The following is a 20106-nucleotide window of genomic DNA, read 5'->3' on the forward strand; positions in this document are numbered from 1 at the left end:
TTTTTCAAAATAAAAGTAACGGACAATATCCGTCAAAGCAGTAAAGATATGTATAGCAGTCGCGCGTTCAAATTTTCAAAATAAAAGTTAACAATTCCAAACACCTGTTTGCTCCGCAGAATTTAGTCCTTGATTTTTTTGGGAGGTGAAGTTACGCTCTCTTCCAGTTAGTGCAGCCAATTAGTCAAAGACCTGAAGACTGATCACAGGTGGTTCGTAAAAACATTATTTTACATGGTTGATTGTAATGTGAGAAATGCAAATACTGCTTGTGCTGTGTGGGGTGACGTTTGTTTGGCGAGTTTTTTTTGGTAGAACAAGAAACTATCTGATGAGGTAGACAAAAGAAACATTCTTGGTATTTAAAAAACACGTCTCGGTAAATGGTTACTTACCATACTTGGGCGTTTTTTTTCTCGTGCTTGATTGACTTTTTCTTGTTTTCTTGAAACTCATTTTCTGTACGGTCTTAACCACTTACCATGTTTGTATGTTCGTTTTTTTGTTGTTGTTTTTTTTTTTACCAAAAAAACTTACTGTGCATTGTCGTTCGTCCCCATAAAGTGGTTAAGAAACCTCGTGGGGTTTTTTTCAACACCTCAAGCGTGTTCATTTAAATTTAACCTCGTGTGTTTTTTAGTGATAGTGTTTTAATATACAAGATCACTTTTTTTAATAACATTTACGGTGATGTTTTTTTTTTTAAAAAAACTTTAGTCTATCTAGGTTGCCATTTTTTCTTGATTTGTATTTTTAAACTATTACATGGGTGTTTTTCAAACATAAACATCTCTTGGTCTTTTTTACTTTAACACATTACTATCTTACTATACTTGGTCGTCTTAAAAAAAACGTCTTACCATACATGGCTGTTTTTTAATGCCATCCATGGTGTTTTGTTTACCACCTAACTTAGTTTAATGCCTTAAATATAGTCTTTTCCTCGAGAACTTATCTTGGTCATACAAATACCTCAACCGAAATGGACAGAATACGCTTTGCACAACATGGATTAGGGCTGCTGTATGTTTACGCTCTCTTAGTAAAGTATAAATTGGGGACATCATCTAAACAGCTTATTCATTAAAAAAGAAAAAGTCTACAATAAGGTATGAATGTAAAATCACACAAACACATGTGCTTTATTAGTGTTTAATAAAGAAATTAATTCAAAAGGAAAATAAACAACGCACAGCAACAGCTTGGTGTGCTCATAAAGCTGGGTTAGTAAGGCTGAACTGTCGGTCACATTAAAGGATACACAGAACAAGTCAAGCTGGTGGTTCTGAAAAAAAGAAATCTATGAGCTGATGTTATACTGCCCCCAGGAGGACAAACACAGTAAGGCAACATGAAATGGATTCTCATAGAGACGACGAAACGGGAAATCTTCTCGATAGTCAAATGGCACATACAACTACTGCTTTCTTTCAAGCAGAAACACGTAAAGTTCCAAAATATGTTTAGGTATAGAGCAGTCAGTTAATTAGCCCAGTGCCTTTCTCAAAACTATACAATCCTAAATCAAGAAATTGACTTGCATTAAACTTGATAACAGTAAACACTTCTTTTAACAAGGGATATTGATCGTTTGCATTAAAATGCTCTTATTCCTATTCAAAAGACATTTTTAACATTGAAAGAAAAGACTTGTGTGTGGGCCAAAAGAGAGGCAACTTGGACCACAACGCAACAATTAAACTGAAATGTTAACAAATTAGTGGAATGAGGCCTCAAATCTCATTAACTGCTACTTGAGTTCCAGTTCTAAATTAAGTACAGTACCAACAATTGTGTAATGCAAAATAAACTGTAGGACATTTGGTCAGTACCGATGGGAATGAATAATATGCAAATGTATAGATATTTTAAGTTGTATTTGTTTACGATGCATATGTTATTTATTGTACGTGTCAATATTGTTAGCTTATTTTGGCACGTGTTTGCTTTCCTGACAAATACCTGACTGATATTTTTCCGACAGCAGTCGATTATCGGCATATTTATTTTCATCGGCCTCCAAAAGAAAAAAAAAGAAGTGATGACATTAGGAATTAGTTTGTCACAATTAAAGTCAGTCACTTTGATTAAGATGTTACCAAAGGAGGCTTGAAATAATCAAATCAAAACTACATCACATACCTGAAATGAAAGTGGACATCTTTGTTTGTTAGGCTATTCCAAAAATCCTGACACTACACCTTTAAATTTTCATTTTTCAGAAATAGCTTGTTCCAGTATTTTTCCCTCCCAATGTGCAAACACTCATCTTGACGCCATGAGATAAAGATCGAGGTAGCGCACGAGGAAGCAGCATGCCAAAGCCATCCGACGTCCGTGGCTTCCTCTCTTTTTTTTCTGTTGATCGCAGCAGAGTGGTTCAATACTGGTCAGTGGCACTTTGCCATCAGGAGATGACAAGAATCCCAAAGTTCTTTTTCAGCTGCTCCAGGAAGACAAATGTTAGCACTGTATGAGGAATCAAGCGGATTCCTGCTGGAACAAGGCCCTAAGACACAATGTAAGCAGATCACATGATATGGAAAGTGCAGCTTGGAAGGGGGAAAAATGTCGAGAGAACATTTTTTTTTTAATCAAAACATAATAATTGTGACTACCTTATAGAATGCCAGGGGACCCAACTTGGCAGTCTCCTGGAGGCAATGTCGTACTCCCTGAAAGTAAACAGATGCTGGTTAACTCATCTGAATATTACACGGTGACAATGAGGAAAAAAATAAGAGGCACTCACAGTGTACTCTCCTTTTGAGTTCATGAGTCGAGTCTTGAGAACATCAAGAGGTTGACAAAGGAACGTTGCGCAACCTCCCTGCATAAGGTTCACATAACATTGGTGAAATTAAAACGGCAAACTCTCACATGTACTTACAGTGCTATTGATTAAACTGATACTTACAGCAATGAAGCTGGAGAGGAAGTGTGTGAGCATGTTATCTCCCAGTACCCCCGTTGCCAAAACAAGCTGCTTGGCCTGGTCGTAACATGCCAACTGAAAAGGGGAGGAAAGGGAAATGACGGTGAGAAAAGTAACTCATTAAAAAGCATCATTTCTTTGTCACCACAGTAAAGCTTAACAGCCATTGTATGTAATTATCTTGGGCCTCAAAAATTCAGACAACTCATTTTTATTTCGCTTGCAAGATGAAAAGTTCTTCACACTACAGCCCAGGTGTAAAATTCAAGGCCAGATCAGGCCCATCATCTCATTTTTTGTAGCCTGGAAAGCAAAAACTTGAAGCTGACCAAACATGTTAACGATCAAGAGTTTACCCTTGTAATTCCAATTTATTACATATTTGAGTTTCATGAGGGAGACAGGCACTCCTACAAGACACGTGATTGGCTTCGGCCACGACCATCAATCAATGAGGGCAGGGGTTGTAATCTACTCCCACCCAAACACCTGCCCTAATTGGTCGATAGTCACACCAGACGCCAGAAGGTTTTTCAAAAAAAAAAACAAAAAAAAAACTTTGCGATGCATTGAGGGCGTCATAGAGGTGGCCGAAGTAGCGAGGGATCACTGTACTCTAGCCTAAACATTTTGCACAGGATTTAATTTTGAATGAATCAAACCTGTGAATTAATTAAAATTGCAACTTCCCAGAAAGACAGTTATTAATAATAATAATAATAATAATAATAATTTAAAAAGCCTACTTGCCTGACCCACAGTGACCAAGGCACCTCTGCTGGACGCCATGGTGGCTCCTGAGAATAGCTTCCTCACACCCTCTGGGAGACAGCACAAAGGTCAGATTTTTTTTTCCTCAGTCCTAGAACAAAATCCGTTACCTTCTCTGAAGACTCTGTAGAGGCCGTCGATGGCATGTTTGTAGCTGATAGAAGAAAACACAGTCGGTGAACATTTTCCATAAAGGTTTAACATTAGGTGATATTGAGCATTGCTTACTTTCTCCTCAGTTCTGCTGGTAGTTTCATGTCATTTTGCATCCTGGATAGAAAAAGGCATATAATTCAATTGCCAAACATGGCTTATAGCTGAGTGCATTCTTGCCATGTTACCTGACATTCACCATGTCTGCTGGCGTGCCAACAAAGCCCCCAGTAAATCCTATTGAAGTGCAAATATTATTAGTTTGTTGTTCCATTGGTGTATATCTCGGTGTAAGTGGGCGAGCACAGACCTCCAAAAGCTCCCAACAAGACTTTTTGGTAGAAAGGCATGGGGCCCTGGTTTTTGTCTCCTATCATGTCCCTTACAGTTTCATAAATGGCAAATCTGGTCAGCGAATATGACATCTGATGAAAGCAGAACAAACGAGAACTTTAAGCTACAAAACATTGCTCTATTTTCAGTCGAGATAAAAATGAAATGAATAGGAACAATATTTGAAAGAGGTACATGGGGACAAAAGGTGCATGATTTTATTAAGTGAAATAAGGCTTTTAATAGTCTGAGTAAATGCAAAATGTGATTTTCTAAACAAGGAACACTTTGCAAAAACAAACAAAAGGTAAAAAAAAGAAAGGTCTTTTTTTTAACCACAATAATGTCTTTTTATTTACCCATTGTATGTTTGTCTTCGTCCTCTACGTAACCATAGCCACATAACTGGCCTGTGCATTCATGTTTTTTATTTCTTCTGTTTAGTGGTGCGCAATTATATATTTGGTTTCCTCATATACATGAAGTACCTTTGTGCAATCCAAAATTACGTGAGCAAACACTGGATCTAGTGCATCTAAATGCACAATACATTCAATGAACCTTGTATTAGTTTAATTAATCTTGGATCATTTCCCCAAGGCTTGTGCCACCTAATTTTTAGGCTAGCAGGTAGCAATTCATCAGTTAGAAAATTGCTTGTAACCTAAAATTTGGCTAGGGTGTGAATGACATTAATTAGTTGTAAAAATGAAGCTTAGTTTTACCTAAGAGCTTCAATATAATTTTACCTTGCTCCAAAGTTAAAAGTAAATTACATATCTACTTTGAAAAGGACTCTGCGGTTAAACATAGCCTTTATTTAACTGAAGGTAGAATTCTTCTGCTTTGATAGTGATGACATATTTTAAATCCTTTAGTTTGAGGGCATGATATGAGTGTCCATGCATTATCCTGAATAGATAAGCAGTTAGCTTGTGCAAGTGAAGCTAATGATGTAGAGTGACTGCTAGGTGGATGGTCATTAATTAAATCAATCTAATTCAATATGACACCAAGTAGACGCTTGTCAAAACCATACTGCACCTGTCTGCATAGGGAGGCTGAAAGGCCATTGTAAAGAGCAAGCACCCCATTGTTCTTCACCACATGAACAGCCATGCCAAACATCCTCTTCTTTACCTCCTGCTGTGTTTGTAAGTGCACCTGCAAACAACATATAAAGCATAATTATAGGGCTCCACGATTGTCCAAAATTACAATCACGATTATTTTGGTCAATATTGAAATCATGCTTTTTAATCACGATTATTCATCGTGTTTGCTCAAACATCTATTTATTTATTTATTTATGTATTTATTTTAATGGCACGCAGAACAAAACAGCTAACTTACTTTCTGAGAGCAAACCAATGAAAAAAATTAAGGAAATTTTAATCAATTAGCCGTCAAAATGTCATTTCAAACCGAATTTATTCCAATTTTTTGCCAGTCGAATTTTTCAAAATGGGTCTCAATTGACAGCTAGCACTGTATATATTAATAATCAGCTGAGAAACTCAACGCCGTGTCACACTTGTAAATAATATATTAGGGTGAGTAAAGCAGAAGTGATTGTCATGCAAACATGTGGGAAACATTGCCCCCTGGTGGTAGGATGACAACGTGCTTGATTTGACATGTACTGTAGTGTCGGCTTTTTATATCTTAATATCGCCGAGGATCAGCTCAATTAATCGTGACTGCCAATATCGAGATCGCGATTAAAATTTGATTAATTGTGCAGCCCTATTAGCATTTCAAGCAAAATTGGTAATAGATCATTGACGTCATTGGTCAGAACAGAAAATAACATAAGGGTTTTGGCGATTAGTGGGCCAGGCGCCTCCCAATTCCTCACAACAGCGGGGGTCGTAAAGATCAGTGATCAGTAATCGGTTTTGTAAAACTCACTGGAGTTCGGTTACAAAAATCCAACATTATAACAAGGTTGAGAACTTTTACATTTTTAATATTCCGAGCCAGAGAAGCATTTTCAAATATTACCATTTGACTCTACCATATCATAAGCAAACTATTTTCCTCAATAAAAGATAACGTTGTGACAGCTTTACAGGAAAGTAACAGTTCTCTGAACAAGGGATGACCTTAAGAGGGCAGCTATTTCACAATGTGGCCTTTGTCCTCAGATCTACAAGAATTTCTATTTGACTACATCTGAGTCTTTAAACCAGTATTATTTCAATCCGTGTTATACTTAAACTGCATTCATTTTACACAGCTCACCATTATTTGGTCTCTTTTATTAGTTCTGATTCCTATACAGATGTTTAATTTTAATTTTAAAATTAAACTACAGATGGAAATGTTAAGCCAATTCTTAAATACTAAATGTTGCCTACTTTTCATTCATGCATCAATGATGGAGTAGACACAGGAAATACGAAAAATGCGTGATGTCTAAAAGAGAGGTTGCGTGCATGCGCCGAATATCACATTCATTCATGCATGCTCAGAAAATTATGTGAAGTGAAATTCATTTTCGATAATGAGCTTGACAGTACTTCTCTCATGAAGTGAAGTTACTTTGAGCAGCCAAGACACACTCCTGCCATGGACTATAACTCATATGGTCAACCCAAATATACACCAAATGAAACACAGCCCCTCAACTGCACCTCATTGTGTCAAGAATGGAGTAACAGGAAAACACTTGCAGAACTGACAAACCAAATCAAATGTCCTCACTTTTACCCATTACAATGTTTTTCAGGAAGAACCTTTTTAACATTCTGCATTAATCACTTGTCTCTTTAAAAGCCCGCCTCCATGCAACAAACACACTGCTCTCTGATTGGTTTATAGAAGTTGGAAAGTGACAAAAAACCTCAATGCTTTGGAAGAATGCTGGAAAATGGCCAGTGGCTACACAAGAAAAAGTTGACTAAGCAGTTTTTTTTGTAACTTATTCTTCTGTCTCAGTCATAATGTGCAATGTGATCACAATTCAGTAGTGAAATAGATGACATGTACATGCACAAAGCTGACGAATAAAGTCAGTGTTGTGTTATTATATTCTGGATATTTTATTTATTATACTTTTTTTATTAAACGAATTTCAATGCTTCTTTGTGATGTTCCAAACAGTCAAACATACAGCAAAATCCAGTCACCAAACTTTTGTTATTACTGGCCTCCTGTCAATAATTACACACCACATGACCCCCCCCCCCTCCCAAGGCTGCCAGTCAGTGCTTTCAAGGTCATGTGATGCAGCACTAGAGTGACATTGAAGTGCGTTTTTGCTGTCTTGTATGGAGTAGTTTCTCCAGGAGCAGCATAGAAATAATTGGTAACCTGGAGCAATCATTTAGGCGATAATGATCAAATTGCTGTGTATCGTGGGTCAATGATTCTTATTCTTTCCATTTAATGGACATTGGAGTGCTTGCACATCACATAATCGTGCTTAGTAAACGAGTCACACTTTCACTAGTTTCACTGATTTCAGCCTAACTGTTTAAAATATACTCAAAATGAAAAAAACACAATGATTGGCAACTAATTAATTATTATAAAACAAATTGATAAGTAGTTTGCTAATCAATTGTTTGTGTGGGGGGAGACAAAGTTAAAATTACAATTGTCCAAAATGTAGGAATTTCAGACTATAACTTTGCGTTTAATCGAAAATAAACAAATTGCAAACATTTGCTTTAACTTTGGGAAAAAATTCAGCGTTTCCGAATATATTTAAAGTTTTTGCATTGACAATTTTAAAATGTTTCATGTTGAATTAAAGAATGGAAATTGTAAATATGATTAATCAAAAGAAAAATAAGATTGTCGTGATTTTTTAGTCGCAACCTGCGATAGATAGATAGATAGATAGATAGATAGATAGATAGATAGATAGATAGATAGATAGATAGATAGATAGATAGATAGATAGATTTGGTTTTTGATAATGAGTCAGACATTATTATTATTACTATTATTATTATGACCAACTGCCCTATTTATGAGCACTGACCGTTTGGCCTACATCTTGCCATGTGCACGACAGAAAATAGTTACGGCAAAAAACAGCGGTTGCTTGACACACTTTGAGCATATAATGAGTTAACCGGCGAATACCACATATTTTGAGCGTTGTTGAAAACAGCTGCAGCCTGCGTTTAGGCCTGCACCCCTCGACACCCCACCGGGAAATAAGAAGAGGTCACCTCGCGTCACAAGCCCCCTCACCTTGAGGAGATCCAGAGGATGCGTGCAGCAGGCGGCTCCGCAGGACGCCAAGCCGCCGAAATACCACCGCGACATCCGTTTCTCGGCCATAGCAGCGTCCTGTAGCGTCGCGCAGTGCAGCAACAGCCGAGGCAGCCTTCGTTGCTTCCCGGTCCGTTCTCCTCTATTGAGCTCTGCGCTACCAATGGAAGAAGTCGTATAGTCGTTGCACGTCCACGATAAACTCGTTAATCTTCAAGCATTCCGTTAAGAGGCGTGCACTTTGGCTCCAGATGTAGTGCACACACTCCTGTCACATATTTATGGAGACCAAGCGCGAACGTGCATGGGCGCACGGTGCGCGAGCCCAATGTGCAGCGATTCAGGAAGCAGCTGAAAGCCAAGAGAAGTGGAGCAGCCAATTGAGTGCGTGGACAACCGGGCTGCCTACCCGCCCCTCGACACCAGTGCCGAAGACCTCTGTGGACGCACGCGCACGCTCACGCCACTTTTCACAAACTGCACTGTCTCGCGGCTCTTAAAGAGACATGTCCACCGGTATGTCGTGGGGTACTGGGCCTCCATTTGTGCTCAATGTCTCTTTAAGAGGACTCCCCAAACGATATAACTAGCAATCTATATAGGTGACCATATATTGCCCAGCAAAGGACCTTGTACTCTGCGTTGTTAGAGATGTTCCAACTATACTCGCGTGCCTGACATCCTTAAATAGAATGACTTTATGGGTTCGAGTAAAAATGGGTTTTGTCAAGCAGTTGAAGTGTGTGCATCGTTAAAATGATGTAACTGCACAGGTGTTTCAACATACCAGTTACTCACTGCCCTTCATTGTTTTCTCACTATTGCATACAGAAAACCGGCTATACTGACTTACTGAAATGAATGGTTTAATTGAATCGATTGACAACAAACTACAGACACTACACTTTCGTTGACTATCTATAGTCTAGAGCAGGGGTGTCAAACTCATTTTTTTTGTGGGCCATATTGTAGTTGTAGTTTCTGTCAGAGCCCAGATGACTGGTCAAACAAATTTTTAAACTTGTTTCCCGCTTTTGCTAGTTTTGAAATTAGAGGCAGGTAAAAACTGTTCAAAAGAGAGATTGGGAACAAAGAAAAATGTTTTTTTTTTTCCCCACAAAACTTTGAAATGTTGAAGACAACTCACAAGTTTGGTATTTTAGCCAGAAAGTTGAAATCAAATTACAATCTCGTGGGCCACATAAAATGATGTGGCAGGCCGGATCTGGCCCCTGGGCCTTGAGTTTGATACCAGTGCTCTAAAAACATCTGGAGCATACAAAAACTGCAAACATAAAAAAAAAGACCAAAAAGAACTATGCAATCACAAAATTTAAAACAAAACAAATGCAAAAGAAAAAAAAATCAGTTGAAAACTGCAATGACAAAATATGCTGCAAGTTGACACCATACAAGAGAAAAGTGACACCATGAAGGCATAGGACTGAAAAGCATTGGCCAGTCAGTCACACGACAGGGGCGCTATAGTAGCAGTACATTATTAAAATATGAGCGAGAGAGAGAGAGAGAAAGAGAGAGAGAGAGAGAGAGAGAGAGAGAGAGAGAGAGAATGATGGTGCGTTTTTGGTTTTGGCTCCCACTTTCACCCTTTCTAACTCTGCAATACACTGTACCTCTAATTTCATCAATAGAATTCGTATCACTGTGTAGTCAGCCATTATTTATATCCTCAAATCGATATGTGCTGTGCAGCGTTTCTACCACTATGTGTCAGTAATGTATAAAGTTATGGAGGCATACAATAGTGGAGTATCATAATCAGTGAAACTGTTCACATTATATTATCAATTGATTCGCTGTAGGGGAGTGAAAATATTCTGAATATGCGACTCCTTTACATGAATATATCCTCAACAGTAGCTGAAATTGAGGAGTATGGTCTCAATGAACACTTTCAAACAACTTTTAAGCTGCGTATGTTTCACTTAATTAGAGTTTAAAGAGTCTGGGTGGTGTTAATGAAAACTGCTGACTAATGTGTGATTATTTGCCGAATGTTTTTCTCTTGTCCTGTCAAACCTGTTTTAAGTGTTTGTGCCTATCGTGGCCAGGGCAGTGTTGTAAAAGAATTCTAATAACAAAATGAGGTAAATTCAATTGCATTCGGACATTTCAACTCATGCAGGATGTATTCATTTATGATTAACCATCGTTAATTCATTAACTTGATCTGCTATTACACATGGCCTAATTTGCCCAGCAACATTCGAATAAGCAGTGATAGCATTTTTTTTTTTTTTTTGCCACTAAAAATATGCCTTCTGGAGTCAAACATGACCCTGTTAAGGACAAGCTTGACAGCTTTGGATGAATATTTTTTAACGACTTATTGGGTTGATGTGAACTTTTATTCATAACAATTTTGACACTTTGACACAGAGATTGTTAATACGTTTATTTATTTATTTATTCATTTATTCATTTATTCATTTATTCATTTATTTATTTATTTTCCTTTACCGTTGCCCAATAATTCAAGATCACGTTGGAACATTCTGACTTGTTATTGCATGTCTGAATGAGGGCAGCTTGTATTGAGCAATTAAATCACCGCTCCCAAAACTAAAACGGTGTCATTAAAACACTTCCTCTGGACGTCGTCGAGTTACTGTTTGAGTTTGTGCCATCATCTACCGTCATCCTTGACCTGCAATAACGCTTCAACACCTCTGTCCTGCACTCAAATTATGTATTTATATATCTGTCTATTTTTTTATTTGGGGTGAATTACAATGACCTACAAAGATCTGGAAGACTAGAGACAAAGCAAATTCTGAACTCCAGTATTCCTTAGATGTCGAACTTGCCACTCAGTAGTCGTAACTCAGTTAATTCAATTCCTTCCATTACAAAATTCAGATGTGGTCTCTGCTGCCCTCTTGCGACCACTATTATCAATTGCAGTCATTCGTTGTTCCAAATGCAGGTCTCCTCAAAAACTATGAAGACTCCCACAAATATGTTTTATACATGTTTTATTAGGTACTAGTATTCATTTCTTTAGTCTGTGATTAACCAACAAGGAATTAAACGTAACCACTTGTCATTACACTTATTTTATGCTCGGCACAAGTCTCCGGTGCATTCAAATACAGTCGGATATTTCGAAAATAAACAAAATTGAGAAACTCGATGATTTGTAAAACTGCCGTGCAAACAGTATTTGAATTGTTGTAAGTGAAATACATTTTCCATTCCAACAAAAAAAACTTTTAAAAAAACGAAAACTAATTGAATTGTTTCTGAAAATATAGATTTTCACATCTGTTGTTGTAACACTTTTGCTGTCTTAATTGTGACTGTAAACAACATTGCGAAACACAAAAAAAGGAAATTACAAAATTTAAGAAAATGATTGACGTGTAAAAAATAAAACAAAAACATCATTTTAAATAATCTTGAAAACTGAATTTCTCTACCCTGAAAACCAGTGCACAAAGAAACAAGAACAGTAGGAGACACACACAAACACACTGTATATTGACAAGATACACTAGCCCTCTGTGTGTTTACCACCCACGCACAGAGGCAGTGAAATTTGACAATTGTATGTTACACGCATTAGTAATCATCACAGCATTGAACATCCCCAGTCACTCACATGAAACCATCCACTTATAACGACGACCTTTTCTCCTGATTTGATTTTTTAGTTGTGTATGAAAACAACACTTGTGTTTAGCTATTTTTTCCGTGTCTTGCTTGTTTAAGTAACAAATAAAATGTAATCAGCTGATACGTCCAATCAAATCCAAGGCATTTTACACAAAAGATTTTTCCTGCGGTTTAGCTTCTCCGGCTGCCCCCGAATGCGGGTTGTCTTTTGCTACTCTCCCAACAGGCGGAGTTCCTCTTCCTTTCGCAGAGGAACCAACGTGTAAGAGAGCACCCCCCAGTAGAAGCAACACACTGGCCACCCAACCCAGATAGAGCGCCGGTCCCAGCTCTCTCTTTAGCGGCGCCGCAACATTCGGATCATAAAAGTCCCTGATGATTGCATAAGCGGTCCAAGAAACGGGTATAAAAAAGGCCAAACCGGCCACAATGAAGAGCACCCCTGCAAGCCTGCTGAGCCGAGCCTTGGTGTCTCGGTTGGCATCGCCCAGGCAGTGGGTACATTTGGCCCCCATCACCCCAAGTAGGAGGGCCAGAATGCAAAGCAGCAGAGAGAGGACGGTCAGGCTGCGGGCGGCTTGAGTGGACGTGGGCAGGGCCAGCGTCGAGTCGTACGTCTTACACTGGATTTGACCTGTGGTCTGAGACAGGCAGTTCATCCACAGTCCTTCCCACATCACCTGGGCGATAACCAGCTCCCCACCCACGAAGGCGGACACGCGCCACAGAGGGGCCGCGCACACAAGTAGCCCGCACGCCCAGCCCAGCACTGCTAACACCAAGCCCAGCAGCTGAAGACTCGTCGATGCCATGTTTGCTCACTTCCAGGAAGCCTTATTGTGAAGAGGTCTTGGAAAATTGTCCGATTGTCATAAGCCCGCCCAGATGAATCCACGTCTTCGGCTCGGCTGACCTGCAGAGATGTGTTTAGCACATTTTAAATAGATCTTTTATATTTAAAAACTCTTTTTGTTTTTCAGATTGCATGAGAACTGAAGAGACGTTGGCAGGTGTTTTTAAAATAAAGTAAATCAATGGTTCTCAAATGAGGGGATGTGTACCCATGAGGGTACATGAAGGCACTTCACAGGGTCCGTGAGATTTTTACCAGCAAATCTAATTTAATGCTTTGTAATGTCGTGACAGGAGCTTTATTAGTAAACAGATTAACTGTGACTAATTGATCACTTAGGGGGTTTTTTTGGTATTGATCTTGTTTTTAATTCCTAAACGTACGGTTTTTGTTTAGTCATTGGATCCGTTTTTATGCATTGGGCTTCATGTGCTTGAGTTGTTGGGGCTGAGAACTTGTCGGTCAATCCCACTTTGAAGTGGATACTGATTGACTGTTAATGTGTTTGTCATAATGTATAGACTATTGTTGTGCATTGGCGGGCAATTTCTGGATTAGAAAGGAGACATGAAAATGGAAAAGTATCAGAAAGTTTGTCAGCTCAATGTATGGTAAATTTAACATAAAAAAAAGAACCATGATGGCATCCTTGACTAAGATTGAGTGATGTGCATTCTTTGTAAGAATAAGTTTGCTTAACCTCAGACGCAACTCAAGTTTAGCCTACCACATAAATGCAAAGTACACATTTACCAACAGCAACAATAACGGCAATGTAGCAATCCATAGCAAAGCTCTGCCAAACTAAACCTGGGCACAACCTGCATTTGAGCAAGTCATGTTGGATCACGTCTTAATGTGCGAATTGTCGATTAATATAACAGCACCATTTCTCCTGCAGGTCAAAACTAAAGAATGCAAATAGTACTTAGGGCTAGTCTGAAATACAGCAGGAAGTAAATGGTTATAGTTGCATCTGTTAAAGAAAATAGAGGATGCCACTTTTGCTGTATCAACAACAAATATTTCTATCTGCAACGATAACACAATTCAGTATATCTAATATAAAAAAATGATGGTTGAGGGTTTTTTTTTAAATGTTTAGGTGGGATTAAAAATAATTATTCAGATCAGTTAATTAAAGCTACTTTAATAACCCCTCGTTTTTAAAATCTTTTGATGACACTTTTTTTTTTTTTTTTAAATTAAGAGCTAATTAACTGAAGGATTAAAGAACTCTTGCTAATTTCTGCTTGGCTGACTTCTTTGCATAACGTTATACGCCATTATTTTGTTTCGTCTTATATGGATGTACATTGTCATGATGTTAATTTTCCAACTGAAAAGACAGAAATAAAGCAAATGATATTATATCTGGAGTTTCTGATACAGAAATTCCATACAGAAATTCTTTGCACCGGTTAGGAGGTGCTTACCTGAAGAAAAATATTTCACAAAGTGTGCAGCATTGCAAAAAAGGTTGAGAACTACTGCAGAACATCATAGAAATCAATAGCATAGCCTGAAAATACACCAAGTACTGTAGTTGCTAAAAATAGGATAATGATTATGGCAGATTTGATATCCTCTAAGACATTCAGAGGCTCAAGGAGAGAATTGGGGTCCTGCAAAAGTTTTTTTTTTTTTTTTCCCAATCCCTTTTCCTCTATTTTACACCTCCCTGATGACATTACTCTATCATTGCTTTCTCTCACCTACGAGTCTTGTATAATGGAAACGAAAGGTGTTAGGGCTAATGAAAACCATTTTCATTTTTTTTGGATGAATCTGCAGAGCTAGAATGTTAGATACCATAAAGCAATTTTTTTTCATCATGAATGTAGTAAATGCACGAACCGAGTCATACCAGTTTTGATGGTGCGAAGTGTCGGTCCTCACAAAGTCTTTCACTCTTCTATTGTGAGTGACCAGCTTGTTTGGCCAGCACTCGTATTGCGGAGTGTAGGAGGGCTGCAGTGTGTCATACTGCATACTTAATACTCACACGCAAAGAGTTATGCCACAAATGACAACACAAGGACACTTTGTTAGAGACGCATGTTCCACAAGAGGATTCCAATGATGGCTGGCTGTTATGTCATTTTTTTTTAGCTCAAGTGAGTTCCACACTAGACAATGTCAAGCACAGCTCAGTTTGCGAGCATCACATGACAAGATCTAGAAAAATTGGGGAGTTGTGATTGGTGGTTACCTGAATTTTAGGCTGTGATGTTTTTCCAGGTCACAGCAATTGATAAAATGCGTACTTTTAGATGTTAACTGCACATGGAAAATATTTTAGCTATCAACAAAATAATTATAGACAATCTATTAACTTTCAATTGCTGAAAATGGCTACATTATCCCTTTAAAATTGTAATTACTTTAAAAATTCTGGGAAAAAAAATCCGCATTGTAGAAAACAAAAGCGTGCTACAATAGTTCCTTAAGTTCATGTTTAACTTTTTAACTTTAAAACATACTGATGTGACTGCGAGAAAACTTTTTGTTAGAATTCTAAAACAAAGATATCTGTTGTCTAAGATAAATAGGATGTTTTTTTTTAAATACTTGTTAAATAAGAAAACATTTTTACCTATGAGCAAGTGACAAATATTCACTTCTGACTCTCTGAAAGTAATACCAACAGTGCTTCTCAAATATATTTTGCCGAGCCCCCTTAGGGAAGAGAAAACGTTTTGTGCCACCCCCAACTCAATGCACTAACTATGAATGATATCGTTATAAAATTATATATCGTATAAAATTGTATTTTTGTACCTAAACCTGAATCCTTTTTAACATTAACAAAAGAAAAAAGCAATATAAATCAACTTTCAACAACTGTTCATTATTTTTTACAGCGTTTATACAGGTTACAGCTTAGTCTAAAACAGGAAAAAAGTGCATCAAAGTGCCTGAAACATTAAAAAAAAAAAAAAAAAGATGAAAATTCTTATTTTATTGCAATTACCCTTCACATGACAAAAACAAATCCTTTTTCCTGGGGTCACCCGCGCCCCCCCTGGCATCACCTCCCGCCTCCCCAAGGGGGCGCGCCCCACTCTTTGAGAAGCACTGACCTAAGACAATGTACTGTAACAATAATAATATCTTCAGGTTTTGTGTTTGAGTAAACTGTTGTTTGTTAGCAGTGAGGTAATGTAAGTATGATATGAGGTTACTCCTCAGGATGTTTCCTCTCTTAAATGAAAATGCTGGCATACAGACATTGCCCATTGTCTTTCATTTCCTGAGGGGAAGTGAGCTTGTAATGTTGCTAACTCTGCAACCAGCACATGACTGCTTAAATAAAGGAGACAAATACATATATATATATATATTTTATTTAGCACTGATTAGGGCTGAGCAGCTCAAACCAAGTATTGAAATCATTGATACCAAAGTCGATATTTGTATATTTTTAAAACAAAAGATTCATATTGATTCTTTACATTCATTTGTTTGATTCTTTGTTATGTTTCTCATGGTCTATCAAACTTTTTTTTTTTTTTTAACATTCACATCGGACAAATTTGCCAGTCTAAATGAGTTTATAACAGCAATACTGGCATCGGTATGATGATCGGTATCGATCGATGCTCAAAACTCAAGGATCACACAGCTCTGACACAGATATGACACATGAGTTGAGATGTTGTAATGTGCTTCATTTATTAAGATTTACACTTTTAATTTAAATTTCCTATTCAAGTATGGTGTGTTTTTTTTTCTTTATCAAGACAATCTATAGAGAGAAAATACAAATATCATCCCATTCACTTTTTAAATGTGTGTTCATGACCTGTGGCCTTCTGCATAGTTCTTTGAATTTTTGTAGATTTTGTAAATAGAAGACACAAAAATAATATAATTCATTCATTCCCACTCCAAACAAATAACGTGTAGAGAGGACGGTGCATCGTGTCCTTGGCCCTGACCTCCTTTTTAAACTGGAATATCAGCTTTGGCTTTGCATCGAGTTCCTTTCCAAAACCAAAGAGCAGCTAAGCCACACAAGACTCCCAAGACAAGAGTAGGCGCTCCCAGAGCCAACGCCACAGTGGTGTCGGCCCCCACGGCGATGACCATGCCCGCCAAAACCAGCACCACAGCAGCGGCCGAGGCCACGCAGATGTTCTTCTTTTTCGACTTTTTCTCCTTTTCCCTCTTTTTCTCTTGCTTCTCTCTCTCCGCATCCCACATTTTTCTCTCCTCCTCCTTCTTCTCTTCCTCCTCTTGCATCTTCCGTTCCTCCTCCTCTCTTAGCTTTCTCTGAGCTTTCTCATACATTTCATTCGTATAATGTTTGCCGCCGTTGTCTTGTATCATTTCCTTGATCATAGTAACAAGCTCTTTGACCTGGACTCGATCATCTGCGTCGTTGTTGTTGAAGGCGTGGTATCTGCGTCCAAATGTGATGGAGAGTCTCCGCAGCTCCTTGCACTCCTTCAGCGCGTTGTCGGCTTTGGCCTGGTCTTTGCATGTGAATAGCATGATGGTGTACATAGAAGCATCGTCGCCAAAATTATCCTGGATCCACTTGACGGCGTTTCGCTCCTCCTCGGTGAACCTGACTCCAAGCCTGATTACCAGCAGGAAGGCGTGAGGGCCAGGCACTGACATCTTGACACATTCCTCTATCCTTGACTTTAATTCTTCTTCCGTGATGGCGGTGTCAAACAGACCCGGTGTGTCAATGACCTGCACCGCGGTCCCGTCCACTTCCCCGCTCTGCGTCTCACAGTGTTTGGTCACCGACACCGGGCTCGGATCTTCTCTGAAGGCGGCTCTGCCAAGTATGGTGTTTCCGGTTGCACTTTTGCCAGATCCAGTCTTCCCCACCAGGACTATTCGCAGGCCTCCGGATAGATCCACAGCTGTAGAGAAGATCTAGATTCGTTATTTCAAATACGGTAAAACTGCATTTCAATTTTATGTAAAAAAAATATATATATATTAGCACACGTTATAAGTGTACCAGACACTAGAGGGTGTCAAAAACTGGATTTCCTTTTTAAATTAGGATCGAAACCACTTTGGAATTGGGTTACCTATTTTCTTGTTTTTGAAATGTAAAAATTCAGTGAAAATTCATTTTAAAGGATATGCAATGTTCCAGATTAATCATGACAAAAACGGTAAATAGTATTTTTTATATGTACCCCTGTTATTATGCATTTTGCTTGAAATTTAATTTTCACCAGTGAGTACAATTACTTATTTCCCTGTCTTTAAACCTAAAACTTCAGCTAATATTTATACGTCAGTGAAATGTTTCAAATGAATACAAAGACATGTTTAAAGAATCTTGAAATTTAACTTAAAAAATCCCAAATTAAAGACAGACTGGTTTGTTAAACACAAATGGCCCTCTATGGTACCAGATGATGCAAATAGTCAAAATGTGGTGGCCAGTGAAGTTTTGATCAAATGCTCAAATACTCATCTGCTAGAAGAGTTCTTAAACAGATTTAAAAAATAATCCAAACTAACCCATGTGTTTGGTTATAAATTTAATCCAAGTTTTGGGTCCAATGAATTACCCTCACTCATAACTCACTTTGTGTCAAAAAGAGACTGACCCACGGACAATAGGACAATTTTATCCAGTGTTATAAAAACAATTGAGTCAAAAATAACCGAACTTTGGTCAAAAATAGACTGACAAGAGTAAAAAATAGATAACTTGGTACAAAACAAGTAAAGTAGTGGTTTGGTCCGTTATTGACCCAAATTGGGTTATCTTTGACCCAACTGTTTTTTACGTGCATAAAACATCTCAAATTGTTGGGTTGTTTTGTCGTAAGGGAAAAAAAATAGTTCTTTTGATGATTTTTTTTGTATACACACAACCTTTGGGGTTAAGTAAATAACTCTCCAAAATCACTTTCTTTTTTTTTTTTTTTTTTTTTACCCATTTACGGTTCCTTTTGGCCCAACTGTTTTTAGAGTGTAAGATATTGTGACGTTATGATACAGTGCCGAAATGCGTACTTTAAACGTTCAATTTCCAAAATAATGACAATAATGACAGACCATTGTTACAGCCTGGAAAGCAACATGAAAGGGTCAAATTTGAGTATTTAACTATAAATGATGATAAAGCCATTAGTTGATTATCCGTGGACACACACAAATCATGAGTGATAAGGAAGGAGACATGAGCGTACCATCACAGTTATTCAGACCACACCCATCAGATCGAGGTAGCGTTTTCTGCTTCTTTTCTCGCAATTGTATTTCTGCAAGTTCAAATAATCATGTGGAAACACAAAAAGAAATGATTAGTCATTGACAACATTACCACTTACTCCATGATTGATCCATGATTTGCGTTTCTCGGTCACGTTCAAAGCAACTTTCCTTGGTCATCACACTATCGATTTTTTATATATGATCAAACCTTTGTCTTACCTTCAGCCATTACTTTAGGTCGATTTTCCAGCGATACAAATGTCTTTCTCCAGGTTTGAACTGAGATTTTATTTAGCTTCTTAACTCAGTTTTCTCATTCCATTGACTGAGCAACTTCTGGCAGCCCGGGATATGCACAAAGGGCGCTTCCTATTTCCTTGTATTGTTTTAAATAGAATTTGAGACTGAATCCCCACATTGGAGGTCCAACACGCTCTGTATATCTGAAGTTGATTGGAATCAACACAACTGTTGGGTTCTGGTAAAACGAAAGTTAAACTTTACACAGCAATGCCGCTCTTGCACTTGTTAGATGCGACCTCATTGACACATACTGTATGGTTAGATAGTGATTTTAGCTAAGCTGTCATGTTGCTGTTACATTCCTTGCTCTTCCTATCTGTTTGCACCCTGGCGCACATCATCTTGCCGGAACCAGATAAGACCTTAAGGTGTGACCTTACGGTCTAAACTGGTCATATGGGTGAGGCAGAATCGTCCTCCCTGAGGGTGGCCGGCCAGAGTAAAATAATAGTAGGAACCATTTTGTGACATCCAGTCCTTCTTCTGTTTCCAGCAGAATAAGTCTCCACAGCTGTGTACTCCATCTGTCTGGTATAGACTAAACAATTTAACATATATCATGCAAAAGTGTTTGATCTTCTAACACTGGCAAGTTTTGTCTGGGTTTCATTAACACATCAAGGTAATTTATGCTTTTATTTTTGCTTGGGTTGCATTGGTGACTGGCTCTCCAGCAACCGTGTTAGTAAACACCAGC

General features: G+C 38.2%; 3 protein-coding genes across 3 annotated transcripts; all 3 read right to left on the bottom strand.

The window, feature by feature from the left end:
* Nucleotides 1-1136: 1136 nt before the first annotated feature.
* slc25a10b (solute carrier family 25 member 10b) lies at nucleotides 1137-8845 on the bottom strand. The gene is made up of 11 exons (XM_088418885.1): nucleotides 8399-8845; nucleotides 5237-5356; nucleotides 4170-4284; nucleotides 4048-4096; nucleotides 3935-3976; nucleotides 3817-3860; nucleotides 3686-3756; nucleotides 2918-3010; nucleotides 2753-2830; nucleotides 2619-2675; nucleotides 1137-2509 (listed from the first exon to the last, which is right to left on the bottom strand). The coding sequence occupies exons 1-11, from the start codon at nucleotides 8486-8488 to the stop codon at nucleotides 2408-2410; spliced, it is 861 nt and encodes a 286-aa protein (XP_088275011.1). The 5' UTR covers nucleotides 8489-8845; the 3' UTR covers nucleotides 1137-2407.
* Nucleotides 8846-11432: 2587 nt separating this feature from the next.
* On the bottom strand, nucleotides 11433-14819 carry LOC148421302 (claudin-4-like). Its single transcript, XM_088418886.1, has 2 exons — nucleotides 14776-14819; nucleotides 11433-12968 (listed from the first exon to the last, which is right to left on the bottom strand). Exon 2 carries the CDS (start codon nucleotides 12865-12867, stop codon nucleotides 12202-12204), a length of 666 nt encoding a protein of 221 aa, XP_088275012.1. The 5' UTR covers nucleotides 12868-12968; nucleotides 14776-14819; the 3' UTR covers nucleotides 11433-12201.
* Nucleotides 14820-16423: 1604 nt separating this feature from the next.
* LOC148421303 (GTPase IMAP family member 9-like) lies at nucleotides 16424-19454 on the bottom strand. The gene is made up of 3 exons (XM_088419831.1): nucleotides 19326-19454; nucleotides 19082-19153; nucleotides 16424-17788 (listed from the first exon to the last, which is right to left on the bottom strand). Exons 1-3 carry the CDS (start codon nucleotides 19333-19335, stop codon nucleotides 16857-16859), a joined length of 1014 nt encoding a protein of 337 aa, XP_088275957.1. The 5' UTR covers nucleotides 19336-19454; the 3' UTR covers nucleotides 16424-16856.
* Nucleotides 19455-20106: the final 652 nt, after the last annotated feature.

Source organism: Hippichthys cyanospilos, chromosome 7, assembly GCF_059441005.1.
Source record: "Hippichthys cyanospilos isolate Australia breed blue-spotted pipefish chromosome 7, RoL_Hcya_1.0, whole genome shotgun sequence".
In the NCBI taxonomy this organism is placed as follows: Eukaryota; Metazoa; Chordata; class Actinopteri; order Syngnathiformes; family Syngnathidae; genus Hippichthys; species Hippichthys cyanospilos.

What these genes read in the sequence shown, in the direction of transcription:
- LOC148421302 (XM_088418886.1), bottom strand. Translation starts at nt 12,867, where the DNA reads ATGGCATCGACGAGTCTTCAGCTGCTGGGCTTGGTGTTAGCAGTGCTG.
- slc25a10b (XM_088418885.1), bottom strand. Translation starts at nt 8,488, where the DNA reads ATGGCCGAGAAACGGATGTCGCGGTGGTATTTCGGCGGCTTGGCGTCC. An exon ending in ATCCTCTGGATCTCCTCAAG is followed by an intron (nt 5,357 to 8,398) that starts GTGAGGGGGCTT and finishes TGTTGTTTGCAG; the next exon opens with GTGCACTTACAAACACAGCA. An exon ending in TCCTCTCCAGCTTCATTGCT is followed by an intron (nt 2,831 to 2,917) that starts GTAAGTATCAGT and finishes AACCTTATGCAG; the next exon opens with GGAGGTTGCGCAACGTTCCT.
- LOC148421303 (XM_088419831.1), bottom strand. An exon ending in TGGTCTGAATAACTGTGATG is followed by an intron (nt 17,789 to 19,081) that starts GTACGCTCATGT and finishes TCTTCTCTACAG; the next exon opens with CTGTGGATCTATCCGGAGGC.